General features: G+C 34.2%; 2 protein-coding genes and 1 long non-coding RNA gene across 3 annotated transcripts in view; 2 read left to right on the top strand and 1 right to left on the bottom strand.

The window, feature by feature from the left end:
- Positions 1-1,598: 1,598 nt before the first annotated feature.
- The window catches only part of LOC126711427 (patatin-like protein 2), a 117,445-nt gene continuing 91,398 nt past the window's right edge, over positions 1,599-27,645 (top strand). The window contains exon 1 of the mRNA XM_050411268.1: positions 1,599-1,645. The gene's annotated coding sequence lies outside the window, so the exon portion shown is untranslated. The remainder of the gene's footprint in view (positions 1,646-27,645) is intronic.
- Positions 1,635-27,645, bottom strand: part of LOC126711679 (uncharacterized) — a 46,692-nt gene continuing 20,681 nt past the window's right edge. The window contains exon 2 of the long non-coding RNA XR_007650644.1: positions 1,635-1,673. This is a non-coding gene — a long non-coding RNA (uncharacterized LOC126711679). The remainder of the gene's footprint in view (positions 1,674-27,645) is intronic.
- LOC126711411 (patatin-like protein 2) lies at positions 1,670-4,559 on the top strand. The gene is made up of 7 exons (XM_050411262.1): positions 1,670-1,821; positions 1,992-2,173; positions 2,288-2,477; positions 2,649-2,810; positions 2,961-3,263; positions 3,929-4,101; positions 4,215-4,559. The coding sequence occupies exons 1-7, from the start codon at positions 1,690-1,692 to the stop codon at positions 4,330-4,332; spliced, it is 1,260 nt and encodes a 419-aa protein (XP_050267219.1). The 5' UTR covers positions 1,670-1,689; the 3' UTR covers positions 4,333-4,559.

Here is a 27,645-nt window from a genome sequence, read left to right as displayed (position 1 = left end):
AATACCACCCGTGCACTTGCTCCTGTGATGTATGTTGATGCATCATTTCAATTGTTGTCATCATGCTTATCCTTAAATTGATACGGTCTAATAGGATAGATATTATCAATTTGCGTTCTTAATTTGCTCCCTTCTCAAAACATAAATTAATCTTCTTCCTACCTGGCTAATAAACTGCAAAAAATTGATTTAAAAATATTGCAGCAATTCAAATATCAGTTAATACTAGATTGGAAATGCAGAAGTCAAATACTGCCATAGAAAAAAATTCTAAACAGGTAGTGCTAAATCAATGTTATTAATCTTCTTCCTACCTGGCTAGTAAACTGCAAAAAATTGATTTAAAAATATTGCAGCAATACAAATATCAGTTAATACTAGATTGGAAATACAGTAAGTCAAATACTACCATAGAAAAAATTCTAAACAGGTTGTGCTAAATCAATGTTCTTGCCAAGGAAAGACCTATTAAACTCTCTACATGAACTACTTACAGTTAGAATAGTAGCATAATGATTTAATATACCATTTTCTTAATAGTTTAAGTTTTAGAAGTGCGTAATCTAATGCAGCAGTTCTTTCAATAATCTCTACTTTAATCTGTTCTTTTTTATTTAATTAATCTCTACTGAAGGTCCTGGAAATGATCAAATTTTGAAGACAATGCATAAGGCCCATAGAATGAACAAGTTTTTACATTTCTTTTATGCAGCGCTTGAAATTGAATGGTACACATGTTGAATTGTTGAATTCTAACAAGTACTCAGTTAGTAGAATTGCCTTTGCAAGTTATCCTCTGATAATGGATATAGTATTCTTCACATTTAAAATTCCATTTATCCTTTCTTCACGTTTGTTTTAGTCAAAGAGAAAAGGAAGCATAACCTAGACAACTCTCTCAAAAGTTTGACTATGTCAACTGGGAAATTTACCAAAACTAAGTATCGTAGCTACAAGACTTACTTCTTTACCTTTTTGAAAGAACAATCAAATCTTTTAAGAATGAATAACCATGCATATCGGATTTGCAAAATGGTATAGATACATAGGGTCAATAATATATTCAACACGATTTGAAGACAAAATGCATAAGGCCACTAGGTAGGGATTAACTTGGGGATAGCCATTCATGAGCGCCTTTGTTAGACCTGTTGCCTAACCAGACCCATATTGACTTTATGGTCTAACCAAACTCATGCTTAACTACAATTCTTTTGAAGTGGTCTCACCTACAAGTCTCACTTACAGTGACCATAGCCTAAAGGGACAATTTTTGAGACAAAGTAAGAGGCAATGCTTGTACTTCACACGAACTTTCCAATCACTACATTGGTTTATGAATTTTCAGTATATATGTACGTAAACAATATCAGAAAATGTACAAGGTATTGGTCAAATTTGAAACACTTCGATCTGATGACTTTCTTTTAAGAGTTTTCGGTGGGCTCAGCATTTTCCTTCTTTTAGGGCTTATGGCCCAATCCAATGACGCTATTGAATCTGTGGACAAGGAGATGACTGAGAAGTACTATAAATACACATACTTCCATGAAAAGAAGACATATCAAGTCACGTAATCCTCTCTTTGTAACTTCCTTAAAAGTTCATAGTTTCTCTAAAGCTCTTAAATCCTCTCTCTCTCTCTCTCTCTCTCTCTCTCTCTCTCTCCTTACCTGCATCTTTATCCCAATGGGCTCAACAAATGTACCCCTACAACCTCCAACTTATGGAAACCTAATCACTGTTCTCAGCATTGATGGTGGTGGAATAAGAGGGGTTATCCCAGGAACTATCCTTAGTTTCTTAGAATCTGAACTTCAGGTAGAAAATATATTATATATAAACCATACATGTTTCATGCCTCAAACCTAAAGAAATTCAACACATTTTTTTCATTCACTAGTGAAGTTCTGCTTTGTTAAATCATATATAAGGGTTCAACATGCAATCTTTCCACGTACTTACTCTATATTTGCTTATGTGTGGTGCAGAAACTGGATGGTGAAGAAGCAAGAATAGCAGATTATTTTGACGTTATCTCAGGAACAAGCACAGGTGGTCTTGTCACTGCCATGCTAGCTGCTCCAGATGAAAATAACCGACCTATCTTTGCTGCCAAGGATATCAAGGATTTCTACCTAAACCATTGCCCTCGTATCTTCCCACAGAAGAGGTAAAAATTTGAGTATGAGATATCAAAATATCATTAATATATATAACTGTTTGATTATTGACTTGGCCCATTGGTTTTGGTTTTTAACATGATATTATTTTTTCCAAATTGCAGTTGTCCAGTACTTCCTCATCTTATAAAAATTATCAAAGCTCTAGCTGGACCAAAGTATGATGGGAAGTATCTGCATAACCTTGTTAAGGAAAAACTAGGACATACAAAATTGCAACAGACATTGACTAATGTTGTTATTCCAACATTTGACATCAAAACACTTCAGCCAACCATTTTTTCTAGCTATGAGGTTTGTCTTCTTCTCATTAAAATGGTTTTTTAATTGGTTACCCCAGCACTTTTTTTTTCTTTAATTTCCACAATATATGTACTGGTTCAGATTAACCCTGGATAAGAAAGTGACTGCAAATGATGGAGCTGAATTGTACTAACATTTACTTTGATTTGGTCATGAAAACAGGTAAAGAACAACCCAAGCATGAATGCCTTACTCTCAGATATTTGCATAGCAACCTCCGCTGCCCCAACTTATCTTCCAACTTATTACTTTGAAACTGTAGACCCCGAGGGAAATGTGAGAGAATTTAACCTTACAGATGGTGGTGTTGCCGCTAATAATCCGGTATATGCCTTTTTCAAACTTCACACGACTCCTAATGATTATTATATATAATAAATTTCCTAATATTTTTTTAATATATAGATATTTAAAAAATAATAAATTTAATCATTTAACCATTAATCTAATATTACTAAATTGGTGCAATCTCAGGCTTTACTTGCCATTGGTGAAGTGACAAAGCAGATCATTCGAGGAAGTTCTGACTTCTTTCCAATAAAACCAATGGACTATGAAAGGTTTTTGGTGATATCATTAGGAACTGGCTCAAAAAAAGCCGAAGGAAAATACAGGGCACACAAGGCAGCTAAGTGGGGCTTGCTAGACTGGTTAACAAGTGGTGGTTCCATCCCAATTATTGATGTATTTTCTCACGCAAGTGCAGACATGGTTGATGTCCACCTCTCAGTGGTTTTTCAAGCCCTTCATTCTGAGAAAAATTACCTGCGGATTCAGGTACATATATATCATTCAAACCTTCCATAACCAGAAGAAATGCATAAGAAAATACTACATCTATTACCAAAAAAATTAATAACTTACATGTCAATGAATGTAATTAATGACACATCAATTATGTAATAAATAAATTTCTTAATTACTTGTTGGGTGATACTAAGGGTTAATACAAATTTTATTATACAAATCTTGCAAATTGATGTTCACCAATCTAGTTCTTCTACAAGCACAACAAAATCTCACAACATTCTCTCTACAAGTTGAGGTGTCTATTCATCATAAGTCAAAATAAAATAAGATTATATATGGATCAACTACAACTAAAAATAAAAATGTTGTAAAAATATTATGAGATTTTTATTGCGTATTGTGACTCTCATCATGAACTAAAAAAAAATTCAAACATTTATTTATTATATGTTGAAGTGACTCTGATCACATTTATTATTAATTTAGTTTGAAAACATTTATAGTAAAATTAGTAAAAACTATGACATTTTTCTTACATTTTTTGTTTTGTATTTAATAAAACAAAACATAATTAACATTGAAGTGACACATTGGTATAGAAGTCTTATGTAATAAAATTAAATTCATGGTATAAAAGTCAAAAGTTCTTGTTCACTTAATTAACATAGACAAGGTTGATCAAAACAATACAGGACGATACCTTGGTTGGGACAATAACTTCTGTGGACGTGGCCACAAAACAAAATATGGATGACCTTGTGAAAGTTGGTGAAGAGTTGCTAAAGAAACCAGCTGCTAGGCTGAACTTGGAGACAGGAGTTTATGAGGCTCCTAACCATGAAACTAATGAAGCTGCCCTCGTAAGGTACTAAAAATAAATATATCAAACTGTTATTATATTCTACAATTTCTTTAGAAAAAAGTTTTGTTTTTAGTTTTCACATTAAGCTAATGCAAAAGCATATAATGTTGTTGCAGGTTTGCAAAATTACTCTCCCAAGAGAGGCACCTTCGCCATGGAAGGTCCCCCGTTGGACATGCTCATCAAGCCACCAGTACTCACAAAACAAATGGCCTTAGTAGACTAAGCATATAATTCTTTTGCTAATGTTATATTAAGGGTTGAGATTATATATAATACATTAATATACTGGACATATTAAAATACAGACACGTGTTCGTATTTCAATATGTCCAATGCATTAGTGCATTGTACAGAAGCCGCATCTTTTTATTCAAGTGTTATAACATCGAGGTCGGGACACAAAAATCCCACCTTTTGATTCTTTGGTAGTGTTGGTTTGAATAAAATGTTGGGTAAAATAACTTGACACCGACACAAATGTCATTTTTTTTTTTTTTTTTGGTGGGTGATTTGTAATTGATAAACAAAAGCCAATTTAGCTTCCATGCATTTTTTTTGTTAATTAAAAAGTTTTTTATTTTTTAAATCTCGTTTCTTTAGTCAAATTTCTGAATACTTTAGTCCTTGTTTTGTAGTACTATATTTCTTGGCTTGTGCGTGCATGTAAATGTATGGGTTACTGTTAGGTTTTAAATCATTGTAAACTAAATTGTTTAACCTAATTAATTAACTAAGTGAATACTTAGGTTTATTATTCAAATCTAGGTTAAAACAATAAAGTCATATCATGTAAAGCAGTGGAAAATATAAAGAACATCATGATATGATCACCCAGGAAAATCAAACCGGTAAAAAATCTGGGGAGAATTTAACCTAGCTATTCTCAAGTTAAAAAGCAAATTCACTAGAAAGAATTGAAGTTTACGATAAGACTTAGACCACTAACATCCTATTGCTACTACACATAGAACTTACTACCATGACCTCATGATAGCTTTGAGTCCACAAACTACTTCTTTCCTTGGCCTTTGCAACACAAGCACCCACACTTGTGACTTTGAGATTTCACTTAAAGGTTTATAAACACAAACTCTCCTATTTGTGACTCCAAGACCATCCTTGAAGGTTTAGATCATCAGCACCTTTGACGACTAAAGAAGGCAGCAACTTCTACAACATCGGATCTTAAGATTCTTCAAGGAATAACACCGATAAAAGATATGAGAGAGCTTTTTGGGTACCCTAGATACAAAAGAGACACACTCTTCTCTCTCTAAAAAACCTTATTAAAAACATGCTTAGAGTTTCCTTTATATACTAAAAGAAATAGATATGAAACCCTAAACCTTTTTGGGCTTGAACTACTATTCGAGTTTAATTAAAATTCTACAGATACGACTCTCGATCAATCGAACCAAGCAGATTCTGAATTCTTCTTTCTACAAATTGTATGTTTTTGAATCTTGACTTGAATCACCTTGAGCATTATCTAATAATACCTATGGACTCTAGGATCTATATCTAGACAAGTTTGTGTTCACAGTTTGCCAGTTGTTCTAAACTTTTAGAACTTAACAATCTCTTCCTTTGGCAATTCTTGACAAAACTTACATACAATATGAAATGCTTAAATACAAGAACAACCCAATACAATAAAATGTCCAATTACATCACAAATCCCAATCTAAGACTCCTAACCTAGAAGTTGCAAGAAGAGGTAGAAGGTCTTGATCAGAATGTACCTGTCTTTCCTGAAATCACTCAAAAGAACACATCAACATATGTGTGGAAAGAAAGACATATAAACAAAATGAAGCACAATATAAAAACAATAGTAAACTAACTCTCCCCCTAAGTTAGATACATCAAAAACTTTTCATATTCTCCCCCTTTCAAAAACAAATTCATCTTCCCCTAAATAAAGCAAACAGGATTCCAACATTTCATCTATTTCTCCCCCTTTTTGTCACATATTGACAAAGACAACTCAAACAAAGAGTAAACAGAAAACATACACAACAAAAGTCAAGAGAAAATAGAAAATCAAGGAAACAAATGAATCCAGCTCTATAGAGAATAGAGGCAACTCCCCCTATGAAGAGCAACAACTCCCTCTAAGAACAAAAAAAGTTTAAAAAAAAAAAAAAAATTCCCCCCGCCCCCCCCAAAAAAAAGGAAAAAGAAAACATGTTTTAGGAAAATTTAAGAGGTGGGGAAAAACTAAAAGAAACGTAAGTTGAGAATACACTTAAAAAAATATTCTTTCTTTCAATAAATGCAAACTTGACACTATGTGACCCATAAATATATGCATGCAATGTGTTTAAGAGAAAATATTTGCACATTGATTATTCATCGTATCTCTTAAAGAAAAATATTTTATGCAGTTCACATATAAAAATATCATATACTAAAAAGTACATAACTCAAAAATTAATCAATCAATTTTTAAATCAAATTGAGTACCCAGTTTAGCAAAGTGTATGCATGTTATGTGTGAAAACGATGAGAGATATGACTACAAAAATGCAAGATGGATACAAAAAATAATGCAATGCATGTTGTTTGTTTTTAGACCCCTTAAAACACAACTGAATTAATCTAGTAAATTAGCCAAGTGATTATTTAATCTAAATTTTAGATCTAAGTTAATACAATCATATAATCATATCAATGTAAAGTGTAGAATATAAAGAACATAAAGATATGATAACCCAGGAAACCAAATCGATAAAAACCTGGGGAGGATTTAACTTAGCTATCCTCAAGGTAAACCTAAATCCACTATGAAAGAATCTAAGTTTTACAATAGGACTTAGACCACTAACATCCTATTGCTATCCACCAGTAGAAACTTACTAACACTACCACGTGCAAACTCCGAGACCACAGACTCCTTTCTTGGATTCTCCAGTAAATACAAGTACACCAGCTTATGTTTAATGCAACAACTAAATCGATCACCAAGTTCTTGACGTAGTCTTGAATCTTGGAAACCCTAAGTATGTGTGAAGGCAACCATCTCTTGATCTCACAAAAGATTCACATGGCTAGAGTTTTCCCTTTTATACTTAAGACAAAACATAAAACCCTACACATTAAACGGGCTTGGGCTGAGTTGGAAAATTCTACAGAAAACATTCTGCCCGAGTTTTGATCAATCGAGCCAGACAAAACTGCACAATAAATTCTACATTAACTCGATTCCAACTTTACATAAAACGCATACACTTTGAGCAAGTCTAAATAAGACTAAAACCTGTTTTGATCATGGTTTGCCAACAATACAAATTAGAGTTCTAATATATTAGTTCCTAATCCTTAGAACCTAACAAACCCCCCCTTTAGCAATCCGTGACAAAACACAGAACTAAACAAAATTGCTCAAAGTTTACATAAAAACAACCCAATATAAAAATATAGCCCAATACAACAAATTCAACCTAACTACTATCTATCAGTTGTAAGTGTAAACAGCAGCATAACTGAATCAACCTATATATTTCCTGAAACACTCAACAAACGCATAAACGCATGTGGAAAATACAAGTAAAACAAAAATAACTTCTTGATTTCACATAACACACAATAAAGACATATATCATGAATAACTCATAAATATAAATCAATAAGCAATGTGAAACAAGAAACATATAACAATCAATGTATCTCCCCCTATCATGAAAAATCCAAAAAATATCATGAGCCAAAAATGTAAATACACAAAGAAGCATCTAGATACAATCTAATAGCTCCACAAGCTCCACAAGTACAAAAATATCCCCCTATCTACAAAAATCATCTACAAGTGTACTCCCCCTTTTTATGACAGAATGCCAAAGGGCAATCACACATCATCAAAATGAGGTGGCGGAGGCGATTGTCTCAAATGCTCCACATCCGCTTGTAAAGCACGAAACTCATCAAGCATGTCCACCAAAATCTGTCCATGAGCCGCCTGAACGGTTATAACAGTCTCCAACATACGTCAAATGTCTGAATCATTCGAGGTAGGAGGTGGAGGAACATCAGCATCAGTAGCATGATCAACGGGCTCCTCAACCGTAGCATCACCTATAGAAGAGTAAGGATGAGGTGCAACACCGGAAGACTTTACCCTAGGGCATTTAGAGTTAGTTCTCAAATGAGCAGCCCTCTGCCTAAAAAAGGTGGCACCTATCGGAGCAACAATGTGTATAGGCTCAGATGTGGGAAACTCAACTAAACCGAGATGCAAACAATCCGGTGAATAAAGACGGGGAAGAACAAAGCATGAGCAGTAGAACTACTTCTATGCACCTCAATCAAGGAACGAATGAAAAGATGAGGAAAGCTAATAGGAGCATCAATAACTAGGGTATACAAAAATGCACAACGCTCCAAAGGAATGGTGTGCAGATGAAAGATAGGCCAAAATGAATGACAAGCAATCCTAAAGAAAACATAATGAATCGGAGTGAGCTCAGCAGTGGTGATCCGAGGATCAGAACCCCACTGGATAGAAGACCCAGTGATATAAGACATGATGTCATCCAAGGGAGAAGACTCATCATAAGGGTAGACAGGATGCCGGACCACTGGTACCCTAAGGGCATCAGCCACTACCGAATGAGTAATTTTGTACCCTACACCCCGTACCCAACTCCTCACAAGAGTGTTGGCATCATAGGAGTGGACAGAGAGGTTCAAATATAACTCTTTAATCAAGGTAGCCGGAGGTGGATGTGAAATATCCAACAAAGGTAGCCAGCCCCTACGCTCAAAGTTACGCCTAATCTCGAGATCTAGCTCATCTAAAAGTACCTTTCTCTTAGCCCAAATGTTTCTTCTAAGATTAAGCTTCTCAAACGCTTCCTGATTTTTCTCACTCAGGAACCTATCACTATCAAAGGTGGGGGAAGGAGAAGAAGTGGAGGTCCTATTGGCTCTAGTTTTCCTAGGCATGATGCTAAGGAAAGGACAAGACACATAGAAAAGAACCAAAAAGAAACAAGAAAAACAAAAGGCAGACTGCAAGTTAGCAAAAAAAATAGAAATAACAATTCTATATGATGCATGAACATTATCAACACATGATGCATGCCCTAATGCAGTGAGAAGAAGTTCAATTTAGCTTTAAAATCACAAAATTGGCCTTGAGCATAGAGTTTACATCAAAAACCCCAAAATTTTGAAAAAACTAATTTATCAAAACCAACAAATTGACCAAATTGATCATTATACTTAATAAAGAACAGTATATAATGACCAAATCAATCACCCAAACAAGCCAATTTCATCAATTAAGCTCAATTTGAACAAAATCCCAAATTCGGGTATATTCAACCCCTAGAATATTCAAATTTTCACAAATCACCAAATTGATCAAATTAAACTATCAATAGCAGTTATACATCCTCATATGGCAAAAACCCATTAATCAATTTGAAGAAAATAAGCTTGAAACATCAAAAACCTCAAAATCCTATAGGTTCGAAATTTCCCCACAAATGCATGATTTAATGCATGAAACATGAAAATAAATGCAAAAGGAAGGGTAAAAAGGTCTTACCGACCTTAGAGGAGAAAAACCTTACAAAAAGAACGGAGGAAAACGACAAAAAATCTTGATTGGAGCCTTAACCAATCAGATAGAGAGAGAAAGTGTTTGAAAACTTTTTGACAAAGTATTTGAACACGTGAGAATCAAGTGTTTTAAAAACTCTCTATACGATTTTCGATTGATCGAAAATTAGGTTCGATCGATTGAAACACACAGAACCAAGCCAAGAAATTTTAATTACAATTTCAATTGATCGAAAAACAGATTCGATCGATTGAAATACACAGAGCCAAGCCAAAATTTTTTGGAAAAAAGATTTTTGAAAAACAAAGCAAAATATTGCAGAAACTCCTCAAAGCATTGAATTTTGAGAACAAAATGCATGAGTATGAGATAAAATGCTTTTCAAAAACACATGTTTTGAACCCAGTTTTCCCAAAATTAAGATGTTTAAACAATTCTCCTTAAATTCTCAGGCTTCAAGAACATTTTGCATAAAATACAAGGAATTTTCAAACTTGGTTGGCCAAACCAAAATCATGCACAATAACATGTACAGAGTTTAGCAAAAAGTAACTTGTGTTGTGTGTGCAACAAGCAAAAACTTGAGATACATGTGATGTGATATGTAAATAGAAATTAACCACAATTTCCATAAAATTCATCACATTGAATTTGAAAGAGATTATCACCTAAAGAATTACATCATACAACTCTCACATCTCCTAGAAAATAAGCTTGCAATCATGTAGAGTTTCTTGAATTGCCTCATATTGTACACACCAATTTTATTTGTTCAGAAACTTATTAATAACAGCCGGGATAATGTACACACCAATTTTATTTGCTTGATTTAACATTAAGTCCAATAATGTATACATCAATTTTATCATTTAAGCCGAGGCTACACATTATGTTCTTTTTGTGCATATGCTACACTTTCTCAAGCACAAAATCTTACGATATGCACTAAGGTGTTCATGATTGGCTAGTAAATATTTAGTCGTCTTTTCTTTTACTTTTTTACTTAATAGAATATAATATAAGCTTTTTTTATTTTATTTTAACTCAAGATACGAAAAAGTAAAAGAGTATCCTATTTGATTTATGTAGTAATTTTTATTTTATATATGTTTTTATCGGTGAAGTTTTTATTTATTTATTTATTTAAATAAAAAAGATAAAGCTTTCAATTTATTTTCTGCCTCTTGTCTTTTATCTTATAAGAAAGGGAAACAAAACAAGAGGAATGGTAGAAATTGAAATTTTTGTAATTTATACTACATACAGGGAGTGGGGGATAAGGGTGGATGTAGCCAAGTGGATCAAGGCAGTGGATTGTGAATCCACCATGCGCGGGTTCAATTCCTGTCGTTCGCCCATAAAAAGAACAATGGTGAGATGGTTATTTATGTCTTTCTCAATAAATTCAAGTCCGACAATCAAAAGCATGTGACTTCAAGATCAAGATCATGTGATCAAAAGCTATAAACATCTTCCCACACAATATGCACTACAAAGCTTCAACTAGTAAAGTGCAATAAATAAGTTCATTCAAGCTAAATAAAGTACATAGACATGTTATGTAAAGATTAAATTGGCCAACCTAGATTTCAAATCCAAGAAAAAATGCAAAACACAATTTGCTTCCCTTTTCCTTTTTCCTTCTTTTTTTTTTTTTTTAAAAAAAAAAAATTGAAAAGAAGAAACAAAAATCAGTCCTAGAATGAAATGCATAAATGTTATGCAATGCAAGACCTAAAAAAAAAATAATGGTCACAAAGAGTAGAGCAATGAAGCACAAGGACCAAGAAAGTCAAGACAGATTAGGGACACAGAATCACACCAATTACTTGACGAAGTGTCTCAAACTTACTTCTATCAAGAGGTTTGGTGAAGATATCAGCATTCTAACGTTCAGTAGGAATATACTCAAGACACACAATCTTTCTTTCAACAAGATCCCTAATGAAGTGATATCTAATCTCTATGTGCTTAGTCTTAGAATGTTGAACAGGGTTCTTAGAGATATCAATAGCACTAGAATTATTACAATAAACAACCATGGTATCTTGGGATATCCCATAATCAATCAAAACCTTTTTCATCCAAAGAAACTGTGAGTAACAACTTCCAGCAGCAATATATTCTGCCTATGATGGATCATTTGTTAATTTTGCATTTACAGCCATTAGTGTTCTAGCATATGCAACCTTATCTAGTCCAAATCTCTTGACTAGATTTCTTGTGTACTTTGCTTGGTTGATGTAGATTCCTGAGTCTGTTTGCTTCACCTGTAATTACAAGAAATAAGTTACTTCATCAACGATACTCATTTCGAACATAATCTTCATTTCATCTGCAAAAGAATGAACAAGAGAGTCATTAGTAGCACTAAAAACAATATCATCAACATAAATTTGAACTACAACAAAACTATTCTTATCCTTTCTTATGAAGAGAGTAATATTTACAGATCCCATTTTGAATCCATGCTCAGTGAGATATGCAGTCAATCTATCATACCAAGCCCATGAAGCTTGTTTCAAACCATAGAAGACTCTCTTCAACTTATACACATCATCCGGTTTGTGAGGATCAACAAAACACTTCAGTTGTTCAACAAATACCTCTTCTTGCAACATTCCATTCAAGAAAGCATTCTTGACATCCATTTGATATAGCTTGAAATTTAGATGACTAGCTATAGCCAAAAGTATCCTAATGGATTCCAATCTTGCTACCAGTGCAAAGGTCTCATCAAAATCAATCCATTCCACTTGTGTGTAACATTGAGCAACAAGTCTTGATTTATTCTTGATAACAGTGCCATGTTCATCTGACTTGTTTTTAAAGATCCATCTAGTTCCAATCACATTTACTTCCTTTGTTCTAGGAACTAATTCCCACACATCATTCCGAACAAATTGATGAAGTTCTTCATGCATAGAATTAACCCAATTAGCATCTTGAAGTACTTCATCTACCTTCTTCGATTCAAATTGGGACAGATAGCATGAGTGAGTAATTATACTTAAGGCTTTTAATCTTAATCTCATGTTATCATTCAAACTTCCCAATATGTTTGTGGTAGGATGATTTAGCCTTACTCTAGAGGATGGACCTTTAACTAGAGATATGGAGGTACCTTTTTGTTCTGATGAAGGACTAAACTCATGTTGTGCTTGTTGAGTCTCAAGAACCGATGTGGATGGTTCCGGACTTGATGGCACAGAAACTGCATCATTCAACACCATCAACTCTTCATCACTATGCTTCCCCACATAATCAACAGGAAGTGAGTCATCAATCTCCATAGGCTTATCTTGAACCGGAGCAATGTCTTTAGAATGTGCTTCTGAACATACTTCATCATTGATCACAACATTTGATAATTCCATGACTATTTTGGTTCTCAGATTATACACTCTATATGCTCTACTAGTTAAGGAGTATCCCAGAAAATATCCCTTGTCACTCTTTGCATTAAACTTTTCTAGGTTCTCTCTATCATATAAAATGTAACAATCACTACCAAATATCCTGAAATATTTAACAACAGGTTTCTTTCCTCTCCAAAGTTCATAAGGAGTCTTCTTAGAATCAGGTCTAAAATACACCCGGCTGAGTATATGGCAAGCAGTGTTAATTGTTTCTCCCCAAAAGGATTTGGGCAACTTTTTATTGTGTAGCATGACACGTGCCATCTCCTAAACAACCCTATTCTTCCGTTCTACTATTCCATTCTGTTGAGGTGTCTTGGGTGAAGAGTACTCTTGATGTGTGCCTTGATCATTGCAAAAGATAGTCAGCTTGGTATTCTCAAATTCTCTTCCATGGTCACTTCTGATTCTGGCTATCACAGTATCTTTCTCAACCTGCAATTTCTTACACAGATGTATCATCTTCTCAGGAGCCTTAGTTTTATCTTTCAAAAGCATAACCCAATTATATTTAGTAAAGTCATCCACAACAACTAGAATATACTTCTTTCCATCTAAACTCTGAACTCTAGCAGGACCCATAAGATCAATGTGCAATAACTCTAGAGGTCTTGAAGTTTGAACACTAGCTACAGACGGATGTTTTCATTTCACTTGTTTACCTATTTGACATGGTCCACATATGTACTTATCTATCTTCTCAGACTTAGGTAAACCAATAACTGCATCACATTTGGAAATCTTCTCTAATTGCTTATGACTTGCATGCCCCAACCATTGATGCCACAAGTCAACTTGATCGATCTTTGCACTAAAGCATTTGTTGCTTATGCTTGGTGTTAAACCATAACAATTGTTAGCTATCCTTACACCAACACACATACAGTCATCTCCTCCATCAAGTATCTCACATTCATAATTAGTGAAGAGAACATTCAATCCATTGTCACAAATCTGACTAATGCTGAGTAAGTTGGCCTTCAATCCGTCAACATACCATACATCTTCAAAGACTGGCAACCCTGAAATGTCCACAGTTCCAATGCCTCTGATCACAGATTTGCTTCCTTCTCCAAAAGCAACTGTCCTAATCTTTCTTTCAAAAAGAGTATTGAATAAACCTTTGTTTCCTGTCATATGCCTAAAACAACCACTATCCAAATACCAAAGACAAGAATCGCGTGCCTTTAAGGCAGTAAAAGCAGTATAACACAAATAATTATTATCGCATATGATAAGAACAAGAAGCTCAAGGAAAGATTTAGCAAAAGCAACAAGTGACAAAAACAACAAGTAAGCAAGTTGACAAATAAGCAAAAAAAATTTCCAAGAATCCATGACAACAGGAGTCAAGGATCAACTCAGAGATCAAAATATCTACAACAAGAGAGCAACCTACTCTAATACCACTTATTTGTTTTTAGACCCCTTAAAACACAACTGAATTAACCTAATAAATTAGCCAAGTGATTATTTAGTCCAAATTTCAGATCTAAGTTAACACAATCATATAATCATATCAATGTAAAGTGCGGAATATAAAGAACACAAAGATATGATGACCCAGGAAACTAAACCGGTAAAAACCTGGGGAGAATTTAACTTAGTTATCCTCAAGGTAAACCTGAATCAACTATGAAAGAATCGAACTTTTACAATAGGACTTAGACCACTAACATCCTATTGCTACACACCAGTAGAAACTTATTGATACGACCACGTGCAAGCTTCGAGACAACGAACTCCTTCTTTCTTGGATTCTCTAGCAAATACAAGCACACCCGCTTGTGTTTCTTTAAGCTCTTTAATGCAGCAACTGAATCAATCACCAAGTTCTTGACATAGTCTTGAATCTTGGAAACCCTAAGTATGTGTGAAGGCAACCACATCTTGATCTCACAAAAAATTCACACACACAGCATAATGGACAATCAAAAATGTGGCTAAGGTTTTCCCTTTTATATTTAAGACAAAACATAAAACCCTACACATCAAACAAGCTTGGGCTGAGTTGGAAAATTTTGCAGAAAAACATTCTACCCGAGTTTCGATTAATCAAGTCTAATTCTCAATTGATCGAGCTAGACAGAACTGCACTGTAAATTTTGCATTAACTCAATTCCAACTTTACATAAAACGCATACACTTTGAGCAAGTCTAAACAAGACTAAAACCTGTTTTAATCATGATTTGCCAACAATACAAATTAGAGTTCTAATACATTAGTTCCTAATCCTTAGAACCTAACACATGTGAATCCTAAACATAAATGATGCATGAAAAAATATTGGTCAAAAACTTAAAAATTGAAAATTTTAAAGTTTTGATTGGTCGAGCATTGATTGAACATCAATCGAAGCAGGCAAAAGGTTAGGTTTTGAGAACTTAACTTTTTCAATTGATCGAAAAATAGATTTGATCGATCGAGACTCAGAAAAATAGAATTTTTTGAAAAACCAGAAATTTTTCTATAGAATCAATTTTCAAAGGATTTTTCATGACACGTAATGCATGAGAATGATTCCTATTAGGACATATGTGGATATTGTTAGAGACATATGTTATATAAATTGGTCAATCCTTTGACAATACTTTACTTGTAATTGGGTAGATCTAGGATGAGTTTAGTACTTCAAGGAACAAGAGTTCAAGTTTAGTATTGAAGCCAAAAAACCAAGTGAAGAAGTGCTATTCATTAAAGCTCGATAAATAGCTCGATAGATCCATATCCATTAAGCTTTAATGATGAAGCTTGACAGTAGCTCAACAGAAGCTATATCTGTCGAGAATTAGGAAATTTAGATTTCCAGATCTAATTTCACTCATATCCATGTGTATTTGTGTAGAGTTTCTTTTCTATATAAGAATTATTTTAAGGGCCGTCAAAGGTGATGCAACTTGATACAAAGTCATTGTGTATGCAAATTGTGACTAGAGACAGAATTTGCTCTGGTTCATCATATTCTCTCTAGAAGCTACTTCGTCTTTGCGCTAAGGATTTTGTAACCAATAAGCTTCTTGATCTTCATTGTTGGATGAACTGAAGAACCTTACAACCAACATCTTCCTCAAGTTGGTGTGTTAGTCATGTACTAGGATCCGTACATCATTGGTTAGTCATGTACTGGGATTCATGCATTGAATGGAGAGATTGCCACTATATTACAAGTCCAATTGGGTATTGAGGTCAAGGTTCAACTGTAGGTTGGTATTAAGTACTGGGATTCCTTTTATTTGTAACCGCTTGTTTTGATAATAGTGGATTCTTAGAAGTGATGACCTTAAATTCACCCAGTGAGGTTTTGTCTCGGTGGTTTTCCCCATCTGTAAACAAATCACCTATGTCAAATTTATTTTCCGTTGCATTTAACTTCGCTGCATTTAACTTAATTGGTGTTTGTTTGTGCTACCACGCTAATTGTATGTAATCGAATCTAATTAATTCACTTGGATAGTTAATTGATTAATTTACCCAAGGGGTCAACACATTCTTGGCCTTTCAATTCCAAAAAATTTTCAAAACACATTATCTTCAACTTGAGTTTTCAAAATAAAGTTTTTGATTTTTCTTCTCAAAAATTTGAACCAACCCAGAAGGAATTTTGCATCAAACATCACAAAGTGCATAATCTCGGATGGCCAAACTAGATTCACACAATCTCATGTACAAAATTTAGCAAAGAATTACTTATGATGTGTGTGCAACTAGTAAGAGCATGAGATACAGATAAGGTGATCTGTAGATAGTAATCAATCACCATTTCTACATTATTCATCACATAAATTTGAAAGTGACTATCACCTAAAGAGTTACATCATATTACTCCCACATCTCCTACAAAACAAGCTTGCAATCATGCTTTTTTTTTTTTTTTTTTTTGCCTTATTGAATGTAGAATTTTTTTTTTTTTTTTTAAGGCTACACCTTATTTTCTTTTTGTGCATGTACTACACTTTCTCGAGTACAAAATCTTATGATATGCACTAAGGTGTTTATGATTGGCTGGTAAACAGTGATAAGATAATTATTTTTGTCTTTCTCTTAAGATTTTTTAGTCCTTACAATCAAAATCATGTAACTTTAAAATCAAGAACATGTGATCAAAAACTATAAACACTAACACAAACATGCACTACATAGCTAAAACTAGCAAAGTGCAAAAAAAATAAGCTTATCTAAGCTAAACAAGGAACACAAGCATGTTATGCAATGATAATAGGCCAACCTCAATTACATAATAATGATGTGTAATAAAAAAGAAATAAAAATCTTTTTGGTTTCAAAAAAAAAAATTTATGACCAAAACTAAAATGCACACATTATGCTAAATGAATAAAATGCAAATGCAATGTATGACAGTGCTTAACTAAGCTATAGAGTGTACACAAACAAGAAATATCAATTTCTTAATTAACCCTTGAGTACATGTACAAACTAATACATACTCACACAAAATCAAAAATAGTTTATCATTCAATTATGTAACACATATTATTCAAGTTTCTCCACAATGTCAAGCATGTTCTAAATCAAGAGAGAGATATCATAATTCATGTAATCCTCAAAACAAATAAAACAAGAAACAAAATAAAATATTTTTGTCTTTTTGAAAATTTTCAATGTTTTTGGATTTTTGAATAATCAAAACAACCTAAGAAAATAAAACAACCAAAAACTGAAAGTAATCATGTCCATAAATAATTGAAAGAATTAAATCAGGGACAATTCAGCAACACTCACCTTAGAGAATCTTTTCTCACCCATACAACACGAGTCTTTGGCTTTGTAGGTGAAAATCCATGTGAAGCAGAGTGTATTTAAGGGATTACACCAATCTTCTGAGAAAAACTGAAATCCTGCAAATTCCTTTCACAAGCCTCAAAAAGATCAACTAAAACAATAGTGTCCTTTTTATTCAAAACATCACAATAAAAAACAGTAAGACACTTAAAATTATCCATGATAACAGAGATCAAGGATCAACTCTAGGTATAATAACCTAAATCAAGAGCTAACCCGCTCTGATACCACTTGTCAGGTTTTAGATCTTTGTAAACTAGATTCTTTAACCTAATTAATTAACCAAGTGAATACTTAGATTTATTATTCAGATCTAGGTTAAAACAATAAAATCATATCATGTAAAGCAGTAGAAAATATAAAGAACGCAATGATATGATCACCTAGGAAAACCAAACTAGTAAAAAACCTAGGGAGAATTTAACCTACCTATCCTCAAGATAAAAAGCAAATTCACTAGAAAGAATTGAAGTTTACCATAAAACTTAAACCATTAACATCCTATTGCTACAACCTGTAGAACTTACTACCATGACCCCATGATAGCTCCGAGTCCACGGACTACTTCTTTCCTTGGCCTTTGCAACATAAGCGCCCACACTTGTGACTTTGAGACTCCACTTAAAGGTTTATCAACACAAACTTTCCTGTTTGTGACTCTAAGACCACCCTTGAAGGTTTAGATCATCGGCACCTTTGATGACTATAGAAGGCAGCAACTTCTACAACACCGGATCTTGAGATTCTTCAAGGAATAACACCGATAGAAGATATGAGAGAGCTTTTTGGGTACAAAACCCTAGATACAAAAAAGGCACACTCTTCTCTCTCTAAAAAACCTTATTAAAAATGTGCTTAGGGTTTCCTTTATATACTAGAATAAGTAGATCTGAAACCCTAATCCTTTTTGGCCTTGAATTGCTGTTTGAGCTTAATTAAAATTCTGCAGATACAACTTTCGATCGATCGAGCTTGTCTCTCAATCAATCGAACCAGGAAGATTCTAAATTCTTCTTTCTACAACCTGTATGTTCTTAAATCTTGACTTGAATCACCTTGAGCATTGTCTAATAATACCTATAGACTCAAGGAGCTATATCTAGATAAGTTTGTATTCATGGTTTGCCAATTGTTCTAAACTTTTAGAATCTAACAGTTACGACCTACGAGGAAAGAGAAGAAGAGAGAGTTTTCAATAAATGGTAAGTGATCAAATTTCCACAATTGCGTGACCAAGAAAAAATAAAACTCTAGTCCTTGATTTCGCCATCAGTGGTTGGAAATTGAAATAATCAACAATGACTTTAATGATGATGAATTTGTTGAATCAACTAGGAAAGTGATTTACTCAATAGATTCATCAACCTTTTAATAATATCACCAAATCCAAATATTTCCAAAACTAGTTGAAATTATGTAAGTGTGTTGTCAACTTTGAAAAGCTGTTTCTACTTTGAAGTGAAAGCGCTATCCATACCCATTAATTATACATTAAATTTTTTGTTCGAACATGGGCCATGAAATATTTAGAGAACTGTATGCAAATTCAAGACAAATGAGCCAACTATCCATAACAATCAATGCGAGGTTGCATAATAATTGTTGAGGGGAAAATTGATGTCCTCAAATGAAATATGGGGAACCGTACAAGCATCTTTTGCGCATTGCATACGGCTATACAATGGAATTTACTTTATAACCTCCATTCTCTCTATGATGATACTCAAAAGGCTTTTGGTGTAGTGACAAGTCTATCCAAGCAAGAAATATAGGCTGCACCTTAGCAAGAACAACATTAAAACCTAATAAAACACTTCATAATAGTTAATTAATAGATTATTGGTCCTGTTACAATAATGCAAGAAAGTAGTAGGGTAAAATTAAACTTATAGTCCAATAGTCAATTATTGAACAAATTTAAGAAGGTTTTCACTTCAAGAAATCCTTGTGTGTCTCGATCATAAGGGTGTAGGGTACTTTCTGCTACTACTATGTCAATATGAGGGAAAAATTACATTGTTACAAATACATTATATTCTTCAATTGAAAAACAAAAAGTAAAGATCAATGGGTCCATGGTAAGAAGGAAGGGGTTATTTGGCATGGTCTGAAGGGAGAGAGAGGTTCCAGTTCAGTGCAGTGGATATTAAACCAAGATTTTTGTGGGATATGTATGTGGGGTATGAGTGGGGTAGTAAAGGCTATTTTGAGTGAGTGGGTGTGTAAGCTTGTATTGGGATGATGGAAATAATGCTAAAACTAAGTCTTTAATGGGGAAGAGGATTGTTTATGGTTGATTAGGAAACATTTATGGACTTAGGATATGTAGAAAAGGGAAAATGAATGTTTGAGGCTGAAAGCTCGAATTTGTATAAAAACACAAGAGCTATTTAGATCCTCAAATTAAAATTATGACTCGGTTGATACTTAAACTAAGTGCAGAATAAAGTAAATGTGAGTGGATAAACAATATAACTACTCTAAGCCATATTCATCAAATCACAGCAATAAAATGAAAGCTAAAAGAGTAGGGAAGAAAAATGCAAACACAAGATAATACGTCGATGTGTTATTGAAAAGGAAACCGAAGAACTCGGCGAAAAACCTCTCCACCGCCTTCCAAGCGATAAATTGATCCACTAGAGAATGAGTTGGAGTACACGAATAACAAAAGACCCTTCAAGCCTAGTCTACCCCCATGTACTTAAGCCCTCCAAGCTCCTGCTACCAACTGACTTGATGAAGCCTTGTCTTCTCTAGCTCTCTGGATCACGCAATTCAGCCCGATTGCATCCACCAAACAAATGGCTTCTTCCAATGCTTCCCAGCAACACCAAAACCTCACTTTACACTCAGGATGGGTGTGGTAAGTGTTTGGGCTATCAACCTCTCAAGGATTTGGAAATAGAGAGGTAGGAGTTGAAGAAAACCACAATAGATTGTGTAGAAGATTGTGGGTATGACAATCTCTCAGTCTTAAGGGTAATGGCTAGGGTTTTCTCTCTGAAATTCACTCCTCTCAATATGTGGGTAATGTGGGTATATATAATGCGGATAGAGACCTAGTTATGACAAATTGGCAAAACAGAATATTTTGCGGGTATCTCGGGGGAAGGCTTTATCCGTAAGACACTCGCAAAAACTAACTGTCACCATCTGTCATAACTCTTCGCATTCCAGTCATGTGTTGGGCACATGCTTCACTTCGTAGGAAGGCTTCTCGCGAGCTACTCGTGAAAACATCTTTGATCTTCAATGAGTCTTGAGTCTTCACACTCTCTCTCACACACAACTCTTACAATGAAATCTCACATAAAATATAGGTACAAAAGATTAAACAAAATTGCAATCAAATTTGGCACGAAATTAAAGCCAACACAAAATAGTTGTAAAATCACAACTTTACAGAGGCTAAGTAAATGTGGGATGAGAGAGATGATTTATGAGCTGGGAAAAGCTGAATTACAAGCTAAAATATAACAAAGTAACAAGAATAACAAAATTTTCAGAGGGTTTGGTGTGTGTTTGTGAAGCTGATGTGATTACCTTTTTATAGTGGAGCTTTAGGGGGGTGATTAGCAAGAATGCAAAACGTAGCCCTGGTTAAGAGGCAGAATGGCAAACTGCTCATCTTAGGATTTGGTTATAAATGGTAGATTTTCTTTTGGGTTGCCTTGCTTCTTTGGCCAATATGACACATGGGTGAATATTTAGGTAATCTTGCATTAAATGTTAAAATTTCTGAGGTTGTGTTCAGCCAATATGATCAGGGCAGGTATTAAGGAAAAATCTTGGTGCTACAACTAAGATTTGAACCCTAGGAAGTAGGGTTCAACACCCCAAGTTAGATGTCAAATTTTGACCCTACTTCAAAGGGTTCTGCTGGAGATCTATTTATGCCCTCCAAACCACATTTCCCAAATTTTCCCCTTTAGGATTCATAGGCTTGGCACATGAACCAATTCTTGAACATTTTAGGCATTTATAGAATTGATTTGTTAAGACTTGAGTAACTTGGTTATGACTTCCTTCTGGTAGAGATAGAGTTTTGAGGAAGATGATGAAATCTCATTACCCATTAGACTTTAGCTGTTAGTACAACCTCTGGGCACTGTTTACGTTAGGGAGATGGTGGCAGAAAGCTGATGTGACAACCCTTAGTCCATTCTTAGTGATTTGGTTGTCGCTTAAGGAAATCTATAGTTAAACCTTGGTCAAGGATGAGCAAGAATGAAGTTAGCTGGCTAGTTCACTCCTCTGCCTTGGCTGGAACTTTGGATTGGGCTTGTTCACGTGGGCTGGACCCTTTGGCTGGGCTGTGCTTATGTACCTTTTCACTTGGGCTTGTTCTCCTTCTATCACATATTTGGACCTACAAAATGGACATCAATGACACAATTGCCATGGGTTTTCATCCCTCATGGACTCTTATTGTTAGTGGATATTAAATTTAGTTTAGGTTTTTATAGATATTTGTAATGGATTTTTGGGTAATGAATGTAATATAATAGCATAAGTTTAATTATTTCAAAATGCTTCGTAAATAATATTTATCATTTTAAAATGATGAATTCCATATCATAAGTAATGTTTATGGTTCCCAATAATCATGTCATAATTTAAATGACAAGCTAGTAGGATGAATAATCATCATAGAATTATGAATAGTGACCGTAGAGTCAAAATCATAATTTCTCATGAATTTGGAAACATATGAGCATTCAAGCTTTAAAAAAAAAAAAAAAAACAATTATGGTTATGGGCATAGGTAATTAATCATATGGTATTTCCCAAGTATTAACAATATTGGATTTTTTTAATAATAGTACCAATATGAATTGGGTTTCTTAATGTTGCCAATGAGAACTAGGCTTTTTGATATTGCCAGCAAGAACTGGGTTTTTTTATATTGCTAACGAGAACTGGGTTTTTTTTATATTACTAACGAGAACTGGGCTTTTTTGATAGATAATTCACCATGGACTTGAATCATGGTTTTTGATCATGAGATTTGAACCCCTTTAATAAAATAATTTGGGCATATGTATGAACTATAGGCCTCACGAAATATTGGGTCTTATAATATTTTATATTTGTGGTCCAATTTAGTGGTGGCATGGAGAATAGTTTTGGGTTAGCATAATAATAGGGCAAAAATATTTGGAGAAGCCCAATGATTTGTTAGTGGTGTTTGTAAATAAATGGGTGGGATTTAAGTGAAAATAGGAGTAAAAAAATGTACACTAACAATAATCTTGCTGGATAATGGTTTTGTCTAACATTTTCAAATAAATACATCATAAAAGAATAGACTGGACATGAGTTTATAATCAAAGGGTCATGTTAGCAGTGCCTTTAGGGCAGGTATGGACCTAGAAGGGGTCTAGGCTCCCTTGGTCCAATTTTTTTTCATTAGGTATAATTTGCCTATTTTAAGGTTGGGCGTCTCTCTTCCAAAGTCTTGACCCCTCCCCTAACAGCCTAGACAGCTCAATCCAAAAGAAAATTAAAAGCCCACCCACATTTACAGCTTATAGCCTTATACAAACCAAATTCAGGGGGAAAAAAAGAGATGGAGAAAGTCAAGAGAGAGAGACTGAGAGATTAGGGATGGAGCCAGAACTTAGAGTTAGGGGAGGGCGGCTTTGTTGCTGGTGATTATGTGCGGCGGCTTCAGTCTTTGACTTTGCTGTTGCTTAGCTACTGAGATTTTTTTTTTGGTCTTTGATATTGCGCTACTGGGTAAACCTCGAATCCATGAGGGGTTTTCCCTGAATCCACAAGGAGGTAAACTGGAATCTACTAGAGAAAGAATTTGACAAAAGTCTATGTTTATCTAATTTGCCTCTGACTGCTACAAAACATAAAAATACTGATAAAAATATCTGAAACCCTAATTTGCACTAATTATGTGATTAGGTGACAAAATACCGAAATTTACAAAAAGTGGCAAAATTAAATTAAATGCAGAATCATAAACTATTGAGCTTAAGGTTTGTCTCAAAACAAGCGAAACCATATTCTAACTTTTGAGCAAAAAGTTATTAAGGAAACAAAAATGATTATAAATGGCAAAATTGCAGTTTTCAAGGCCTAAATGAAGGAATTCACCAGTATCGAGGGATACCCTATAGCAAAGCTATAACTATTGCTCAGAAGGCCGTTTTGCTTCAACCTGCCATATTTCATGCGATTCCAATTCTGAGTCTCATGATTTCTATTTGTGCCTTTTTGCCTTGTGTGATGATTTCAGGATCGTGTAAGAGTCTAGGAAAGCCATGACAGTCTGTTCTACATCAGTCTCCCCTACTTGAAAAGAACTTAACCATGAGTTCCCATTATCTGGCGCATTAGAAGGATAGTACTCATATAAGTCAGCAACATTGAAGGTGGAAGACATATTCATGTCTAGTGTAAGAGCAACCACATAAGCATTATTGTTGATCTTTTTTGTAATCTGGAATGGTCCATATTTCTTGTCCTTCAACTCGTTGTAGGTACCAATGGGAAACCTCTCCTTTCTAAGGTAGACTAGTACTAAATCCCTAACACTAAAAATTTTCTCATGTCTCTTCTTATCAACTACTTCCTTGTACTTAGCATTAGGAGCTTCCAGTTTCTACCTCACCTCCTTTTGCATTGCTTGAATACAATCAGCCACATTCTCTGCAGCTTGACTCTAAGGGTACGAAGTCCAAAGCGTGTGTAGAAGGCACGCAATAGACAATGGAAAATGGAGACTTACCAATGCTTCTGCTGACTGAGCTGTTGTAAGCAAACTCTGTCTAGGAAAATGAAAGATCTCACTGCTTAGGCTTCTCTCCTGAGATACACAGGATCAAATTCCCTAAAATGTGATTAACCACTTCTGTCTGGTCATCAGTTTGAGGATGATTGGTGCTATTATAATTCAAGGAAGTGTCAAAACACTTCCATAATATCCGCCAAAGGTGACTGATGAACTTGGTATCCTGATCAAAGGTGATGGACTTTGGCACCCCATGCAAGCACACAACTTCTTTAAAGAACAAATTGGTCACTCAAGTAGCATATGAAGTCTTGTTGCATGTTATGAAATGGGACATCTTCGGGTACTCATCAACCACACAACAAAAATAGAATCCATACCTTGCTAGGTTCGAGGAAGACCTAGTATAAAATCCATATACAAATCCTCTCATGGTGCTTGTGGAACTGGCAATGGTATGTATAAACCAGTATTTTGAGATTGTCCTTTAGCAGTTTGGTAGATTGGACACTTTCTCACATGATTGCCAACACCCATCTTTAGTAGTGGCCAATAATACCTCTCTTCCATAAGTGCTATCGTCTTGTTTCTGCCCATATGTCCACCCAAACCTCCACCATGCAGCTCCCTTAATGAACTCTTAAGGATGCATAATTGATTACCCTAAAAGAGGAAATCATCCTAGATGTACATACTATTAACAGCAGTATGAGTTTGTTGACACTTACCCCAAATATCACCAAGATCCTCATCATTCTCGAACAGCTCCTTGAGGCAATCAAACCCTACAACTTCAATACGTAATGTGGTAAAAAAAAAAAAAAAATGCTCGCCTGTTGAGTGCATCTACCTAATTATTGACACCAGACTTGTGCTTTAATGTGAAATGGAAACATTGTATATAAGCTACCCACCTAGCATGCATCCGGTTAATGCTAGCTTGACTATTGATGTGCTTCAACGCTTGATGACCTGTATATAATACAAACTCCCTTTGAATCAAGTAATGCTCACAATGCTTAAGAGTTCGTACCACAACAAAGAACTCTAACTCATAGTCTGACCATTTACTCCGAGGTTCACAAACTTTCTCATTGAAGAATGCTATTGGCCTATTCTCATGGGAAAGAATAGTGTATATCCCGACCACAAATGCATCACACTCCACCCAAAACACCTTCTTAAATTTCATGTGATTCCGACTCCGAGGCCCATGATTTCTACTAGTGCCTTTATGCCTTGCGCAATGATTTCAAGTGCACATGAGAATCCAAGAAGGCCATGGCGATCTGTTCTACATCATTATTGTTAACTAAAAAAATAATGTAAGTGGTGAGCCCAAATGCAAACTAATAAGAATTTACTACCTTTATAAAAATGTTGTTGAAAAGTTTGTGACTATAAATACTCTTAAAAAATAATCAATGATATTGTTAAGCGGGACAAAGTGTAATTTATAGAAAAAATTACTAAAATTAATACCCATGTATATAATAATAATTTTTTTTTTAAAGTTACACCCCCCCCCCCCCCCGCCCCGGCCCCCGCCCCCCAACAAGTCCAAAGGTGGCTCCGTCCTTGTGAGAGATGGAGTGATAAATATGTTTGCAGGGAGAGGGGTAAAGAATTTAGCAACTCCAACTTTCTTTAATCTCAAATTTGTTGCACACTGCAAGATTTTAACAAAAATAGGAGAAGCAAATGCAAATCCAAAACTTTTGAAAGAGGAGACTTTAAACAACCCACGTATCTAGTGAAAATAACAAGATGATCATAAAGAAATGGTCAAGTGGGATAGGTTGGTAGTTCGATAGGTGGGTAATTAGTAGAGTTTTTTTTTTATTAGATAATTTATTATTCATTATGTAGTAGTAGAGAACCACGTTATAGTCTTACATGAGGTACATTTTTTTTTTTTAGGACTTACATAGTACTGATAATTAAACAAAATATATAGTAATATATATAATATAATATTATATATAAGAAATGGACAATAATATTTAATATATAATTTTAAAATATTAATAAATAATAATTCATTTTAGTACAGATTTATTATTATGTTATTGTTAATTTTAGTTATAAACTTACTATATATAAAATGTGGATTTGTTATTTTACTTTTCTAGATATAAGATCCTCCTTGTTACATTTTGGTATTTTTATTTTGCAAATATAAGATGTAAAATGCTAAAAACTTACAAAAATTCTTTAAAAAGATGTTATATATTTTTCAAGCATACATATTTATTACTATTAGTTTATTAGTATATGAAAAAAAGAAAAACTTATTATTTATTTATATAGTTTAAAAATTCTTAATTAAATTATTTATGATGTCATCGGTTTGATCCTGGTCGAACCATAAAACCAATAAACAGTCCCTTTTGCAATTCTTTGACTGAATCAATTTTTAAAACCATAAGTTTACTGTAATTTCCCTTATAATTAAAATGTCACGCAAATTTTAAAAAAAATTAAATGTCACCGTAGGCGATCTTTTATCCAAGCAGCAATTATATGTTTGAATTTCAGTTGAAAAACCTAATGTATTAGCAATTATTTTGAGTTTCAATAAAAGCTTATTAAGCATCAATTTTTGACTTTTATGAGGTGATAAAAGCACACACAAGTTTTTGTTAAATACTAATAAATTGAATGAAAAATGGTTTTTGTGCTTGAAAACCCATTTTTACCCATCTAAACGCAATCTACGATAGGGCCTAGAAGAAAAAAAAAATTGAGAGAGAAAAAGAGCCCAAAACTCTCTAATTGGAATAAATGAGATTTTTTTTGGTTAAATTCGATATTTACAATGAGGAAGGAGAGATTTTAATACAAGGTGCTCTCATTGAAACACCAGAAAATGTCAACTGAGCTATAAGACTCTTGACAATTGGATGAAAAATTAGCTAACCTTAATTTCAACAATGGACTTTTCTATGATAATAAATGAAGGTTTTAGATTTGGATAAAATTTTAGTGCTATCTCTTTCAAGAATTCATT

The sequence above is a fragment of the Quercus robur genome, chromosome 2 (assembly GCF_932294415.1).
Source record: "Quercus robur chromosome 2, dhQueRobu3.1, whole genome shotgun sequence".
Lineage (NCBI taxonomy): Eukaryota > Viridiplantae > Streptophyta > Magnoliopsida > Fagales > Fagaceae > Quercus > Quercus robur.
This window is presented reverse-complemented; position numbering and strand designations above follow the sequence as displayed.

Bases quoted from the DNA above. Each gene is read 5' to 3' on its own strand.
- LOC126711411 (XM_050411262.1), top strand. From the start codon at position 1,690: ATGGGCTCAACAAATGTACCCCTACAACCTCCAACTTATGGAAACCTA. The intron at 1,822-1,991 runs GTAGAAAATATA...TGTGTGGTGCAG, and splicing joins TCTTAGAATCTGAACTTCAG to AAACTGGATGGTGAAGAAGC. The intron at 3,264-3,928 runs GTACATATATAT...AAAACAATACAG, and splicing joins AAAATTACCTGCGGATTCAG to GACGATACCTTGGTTGGGAC.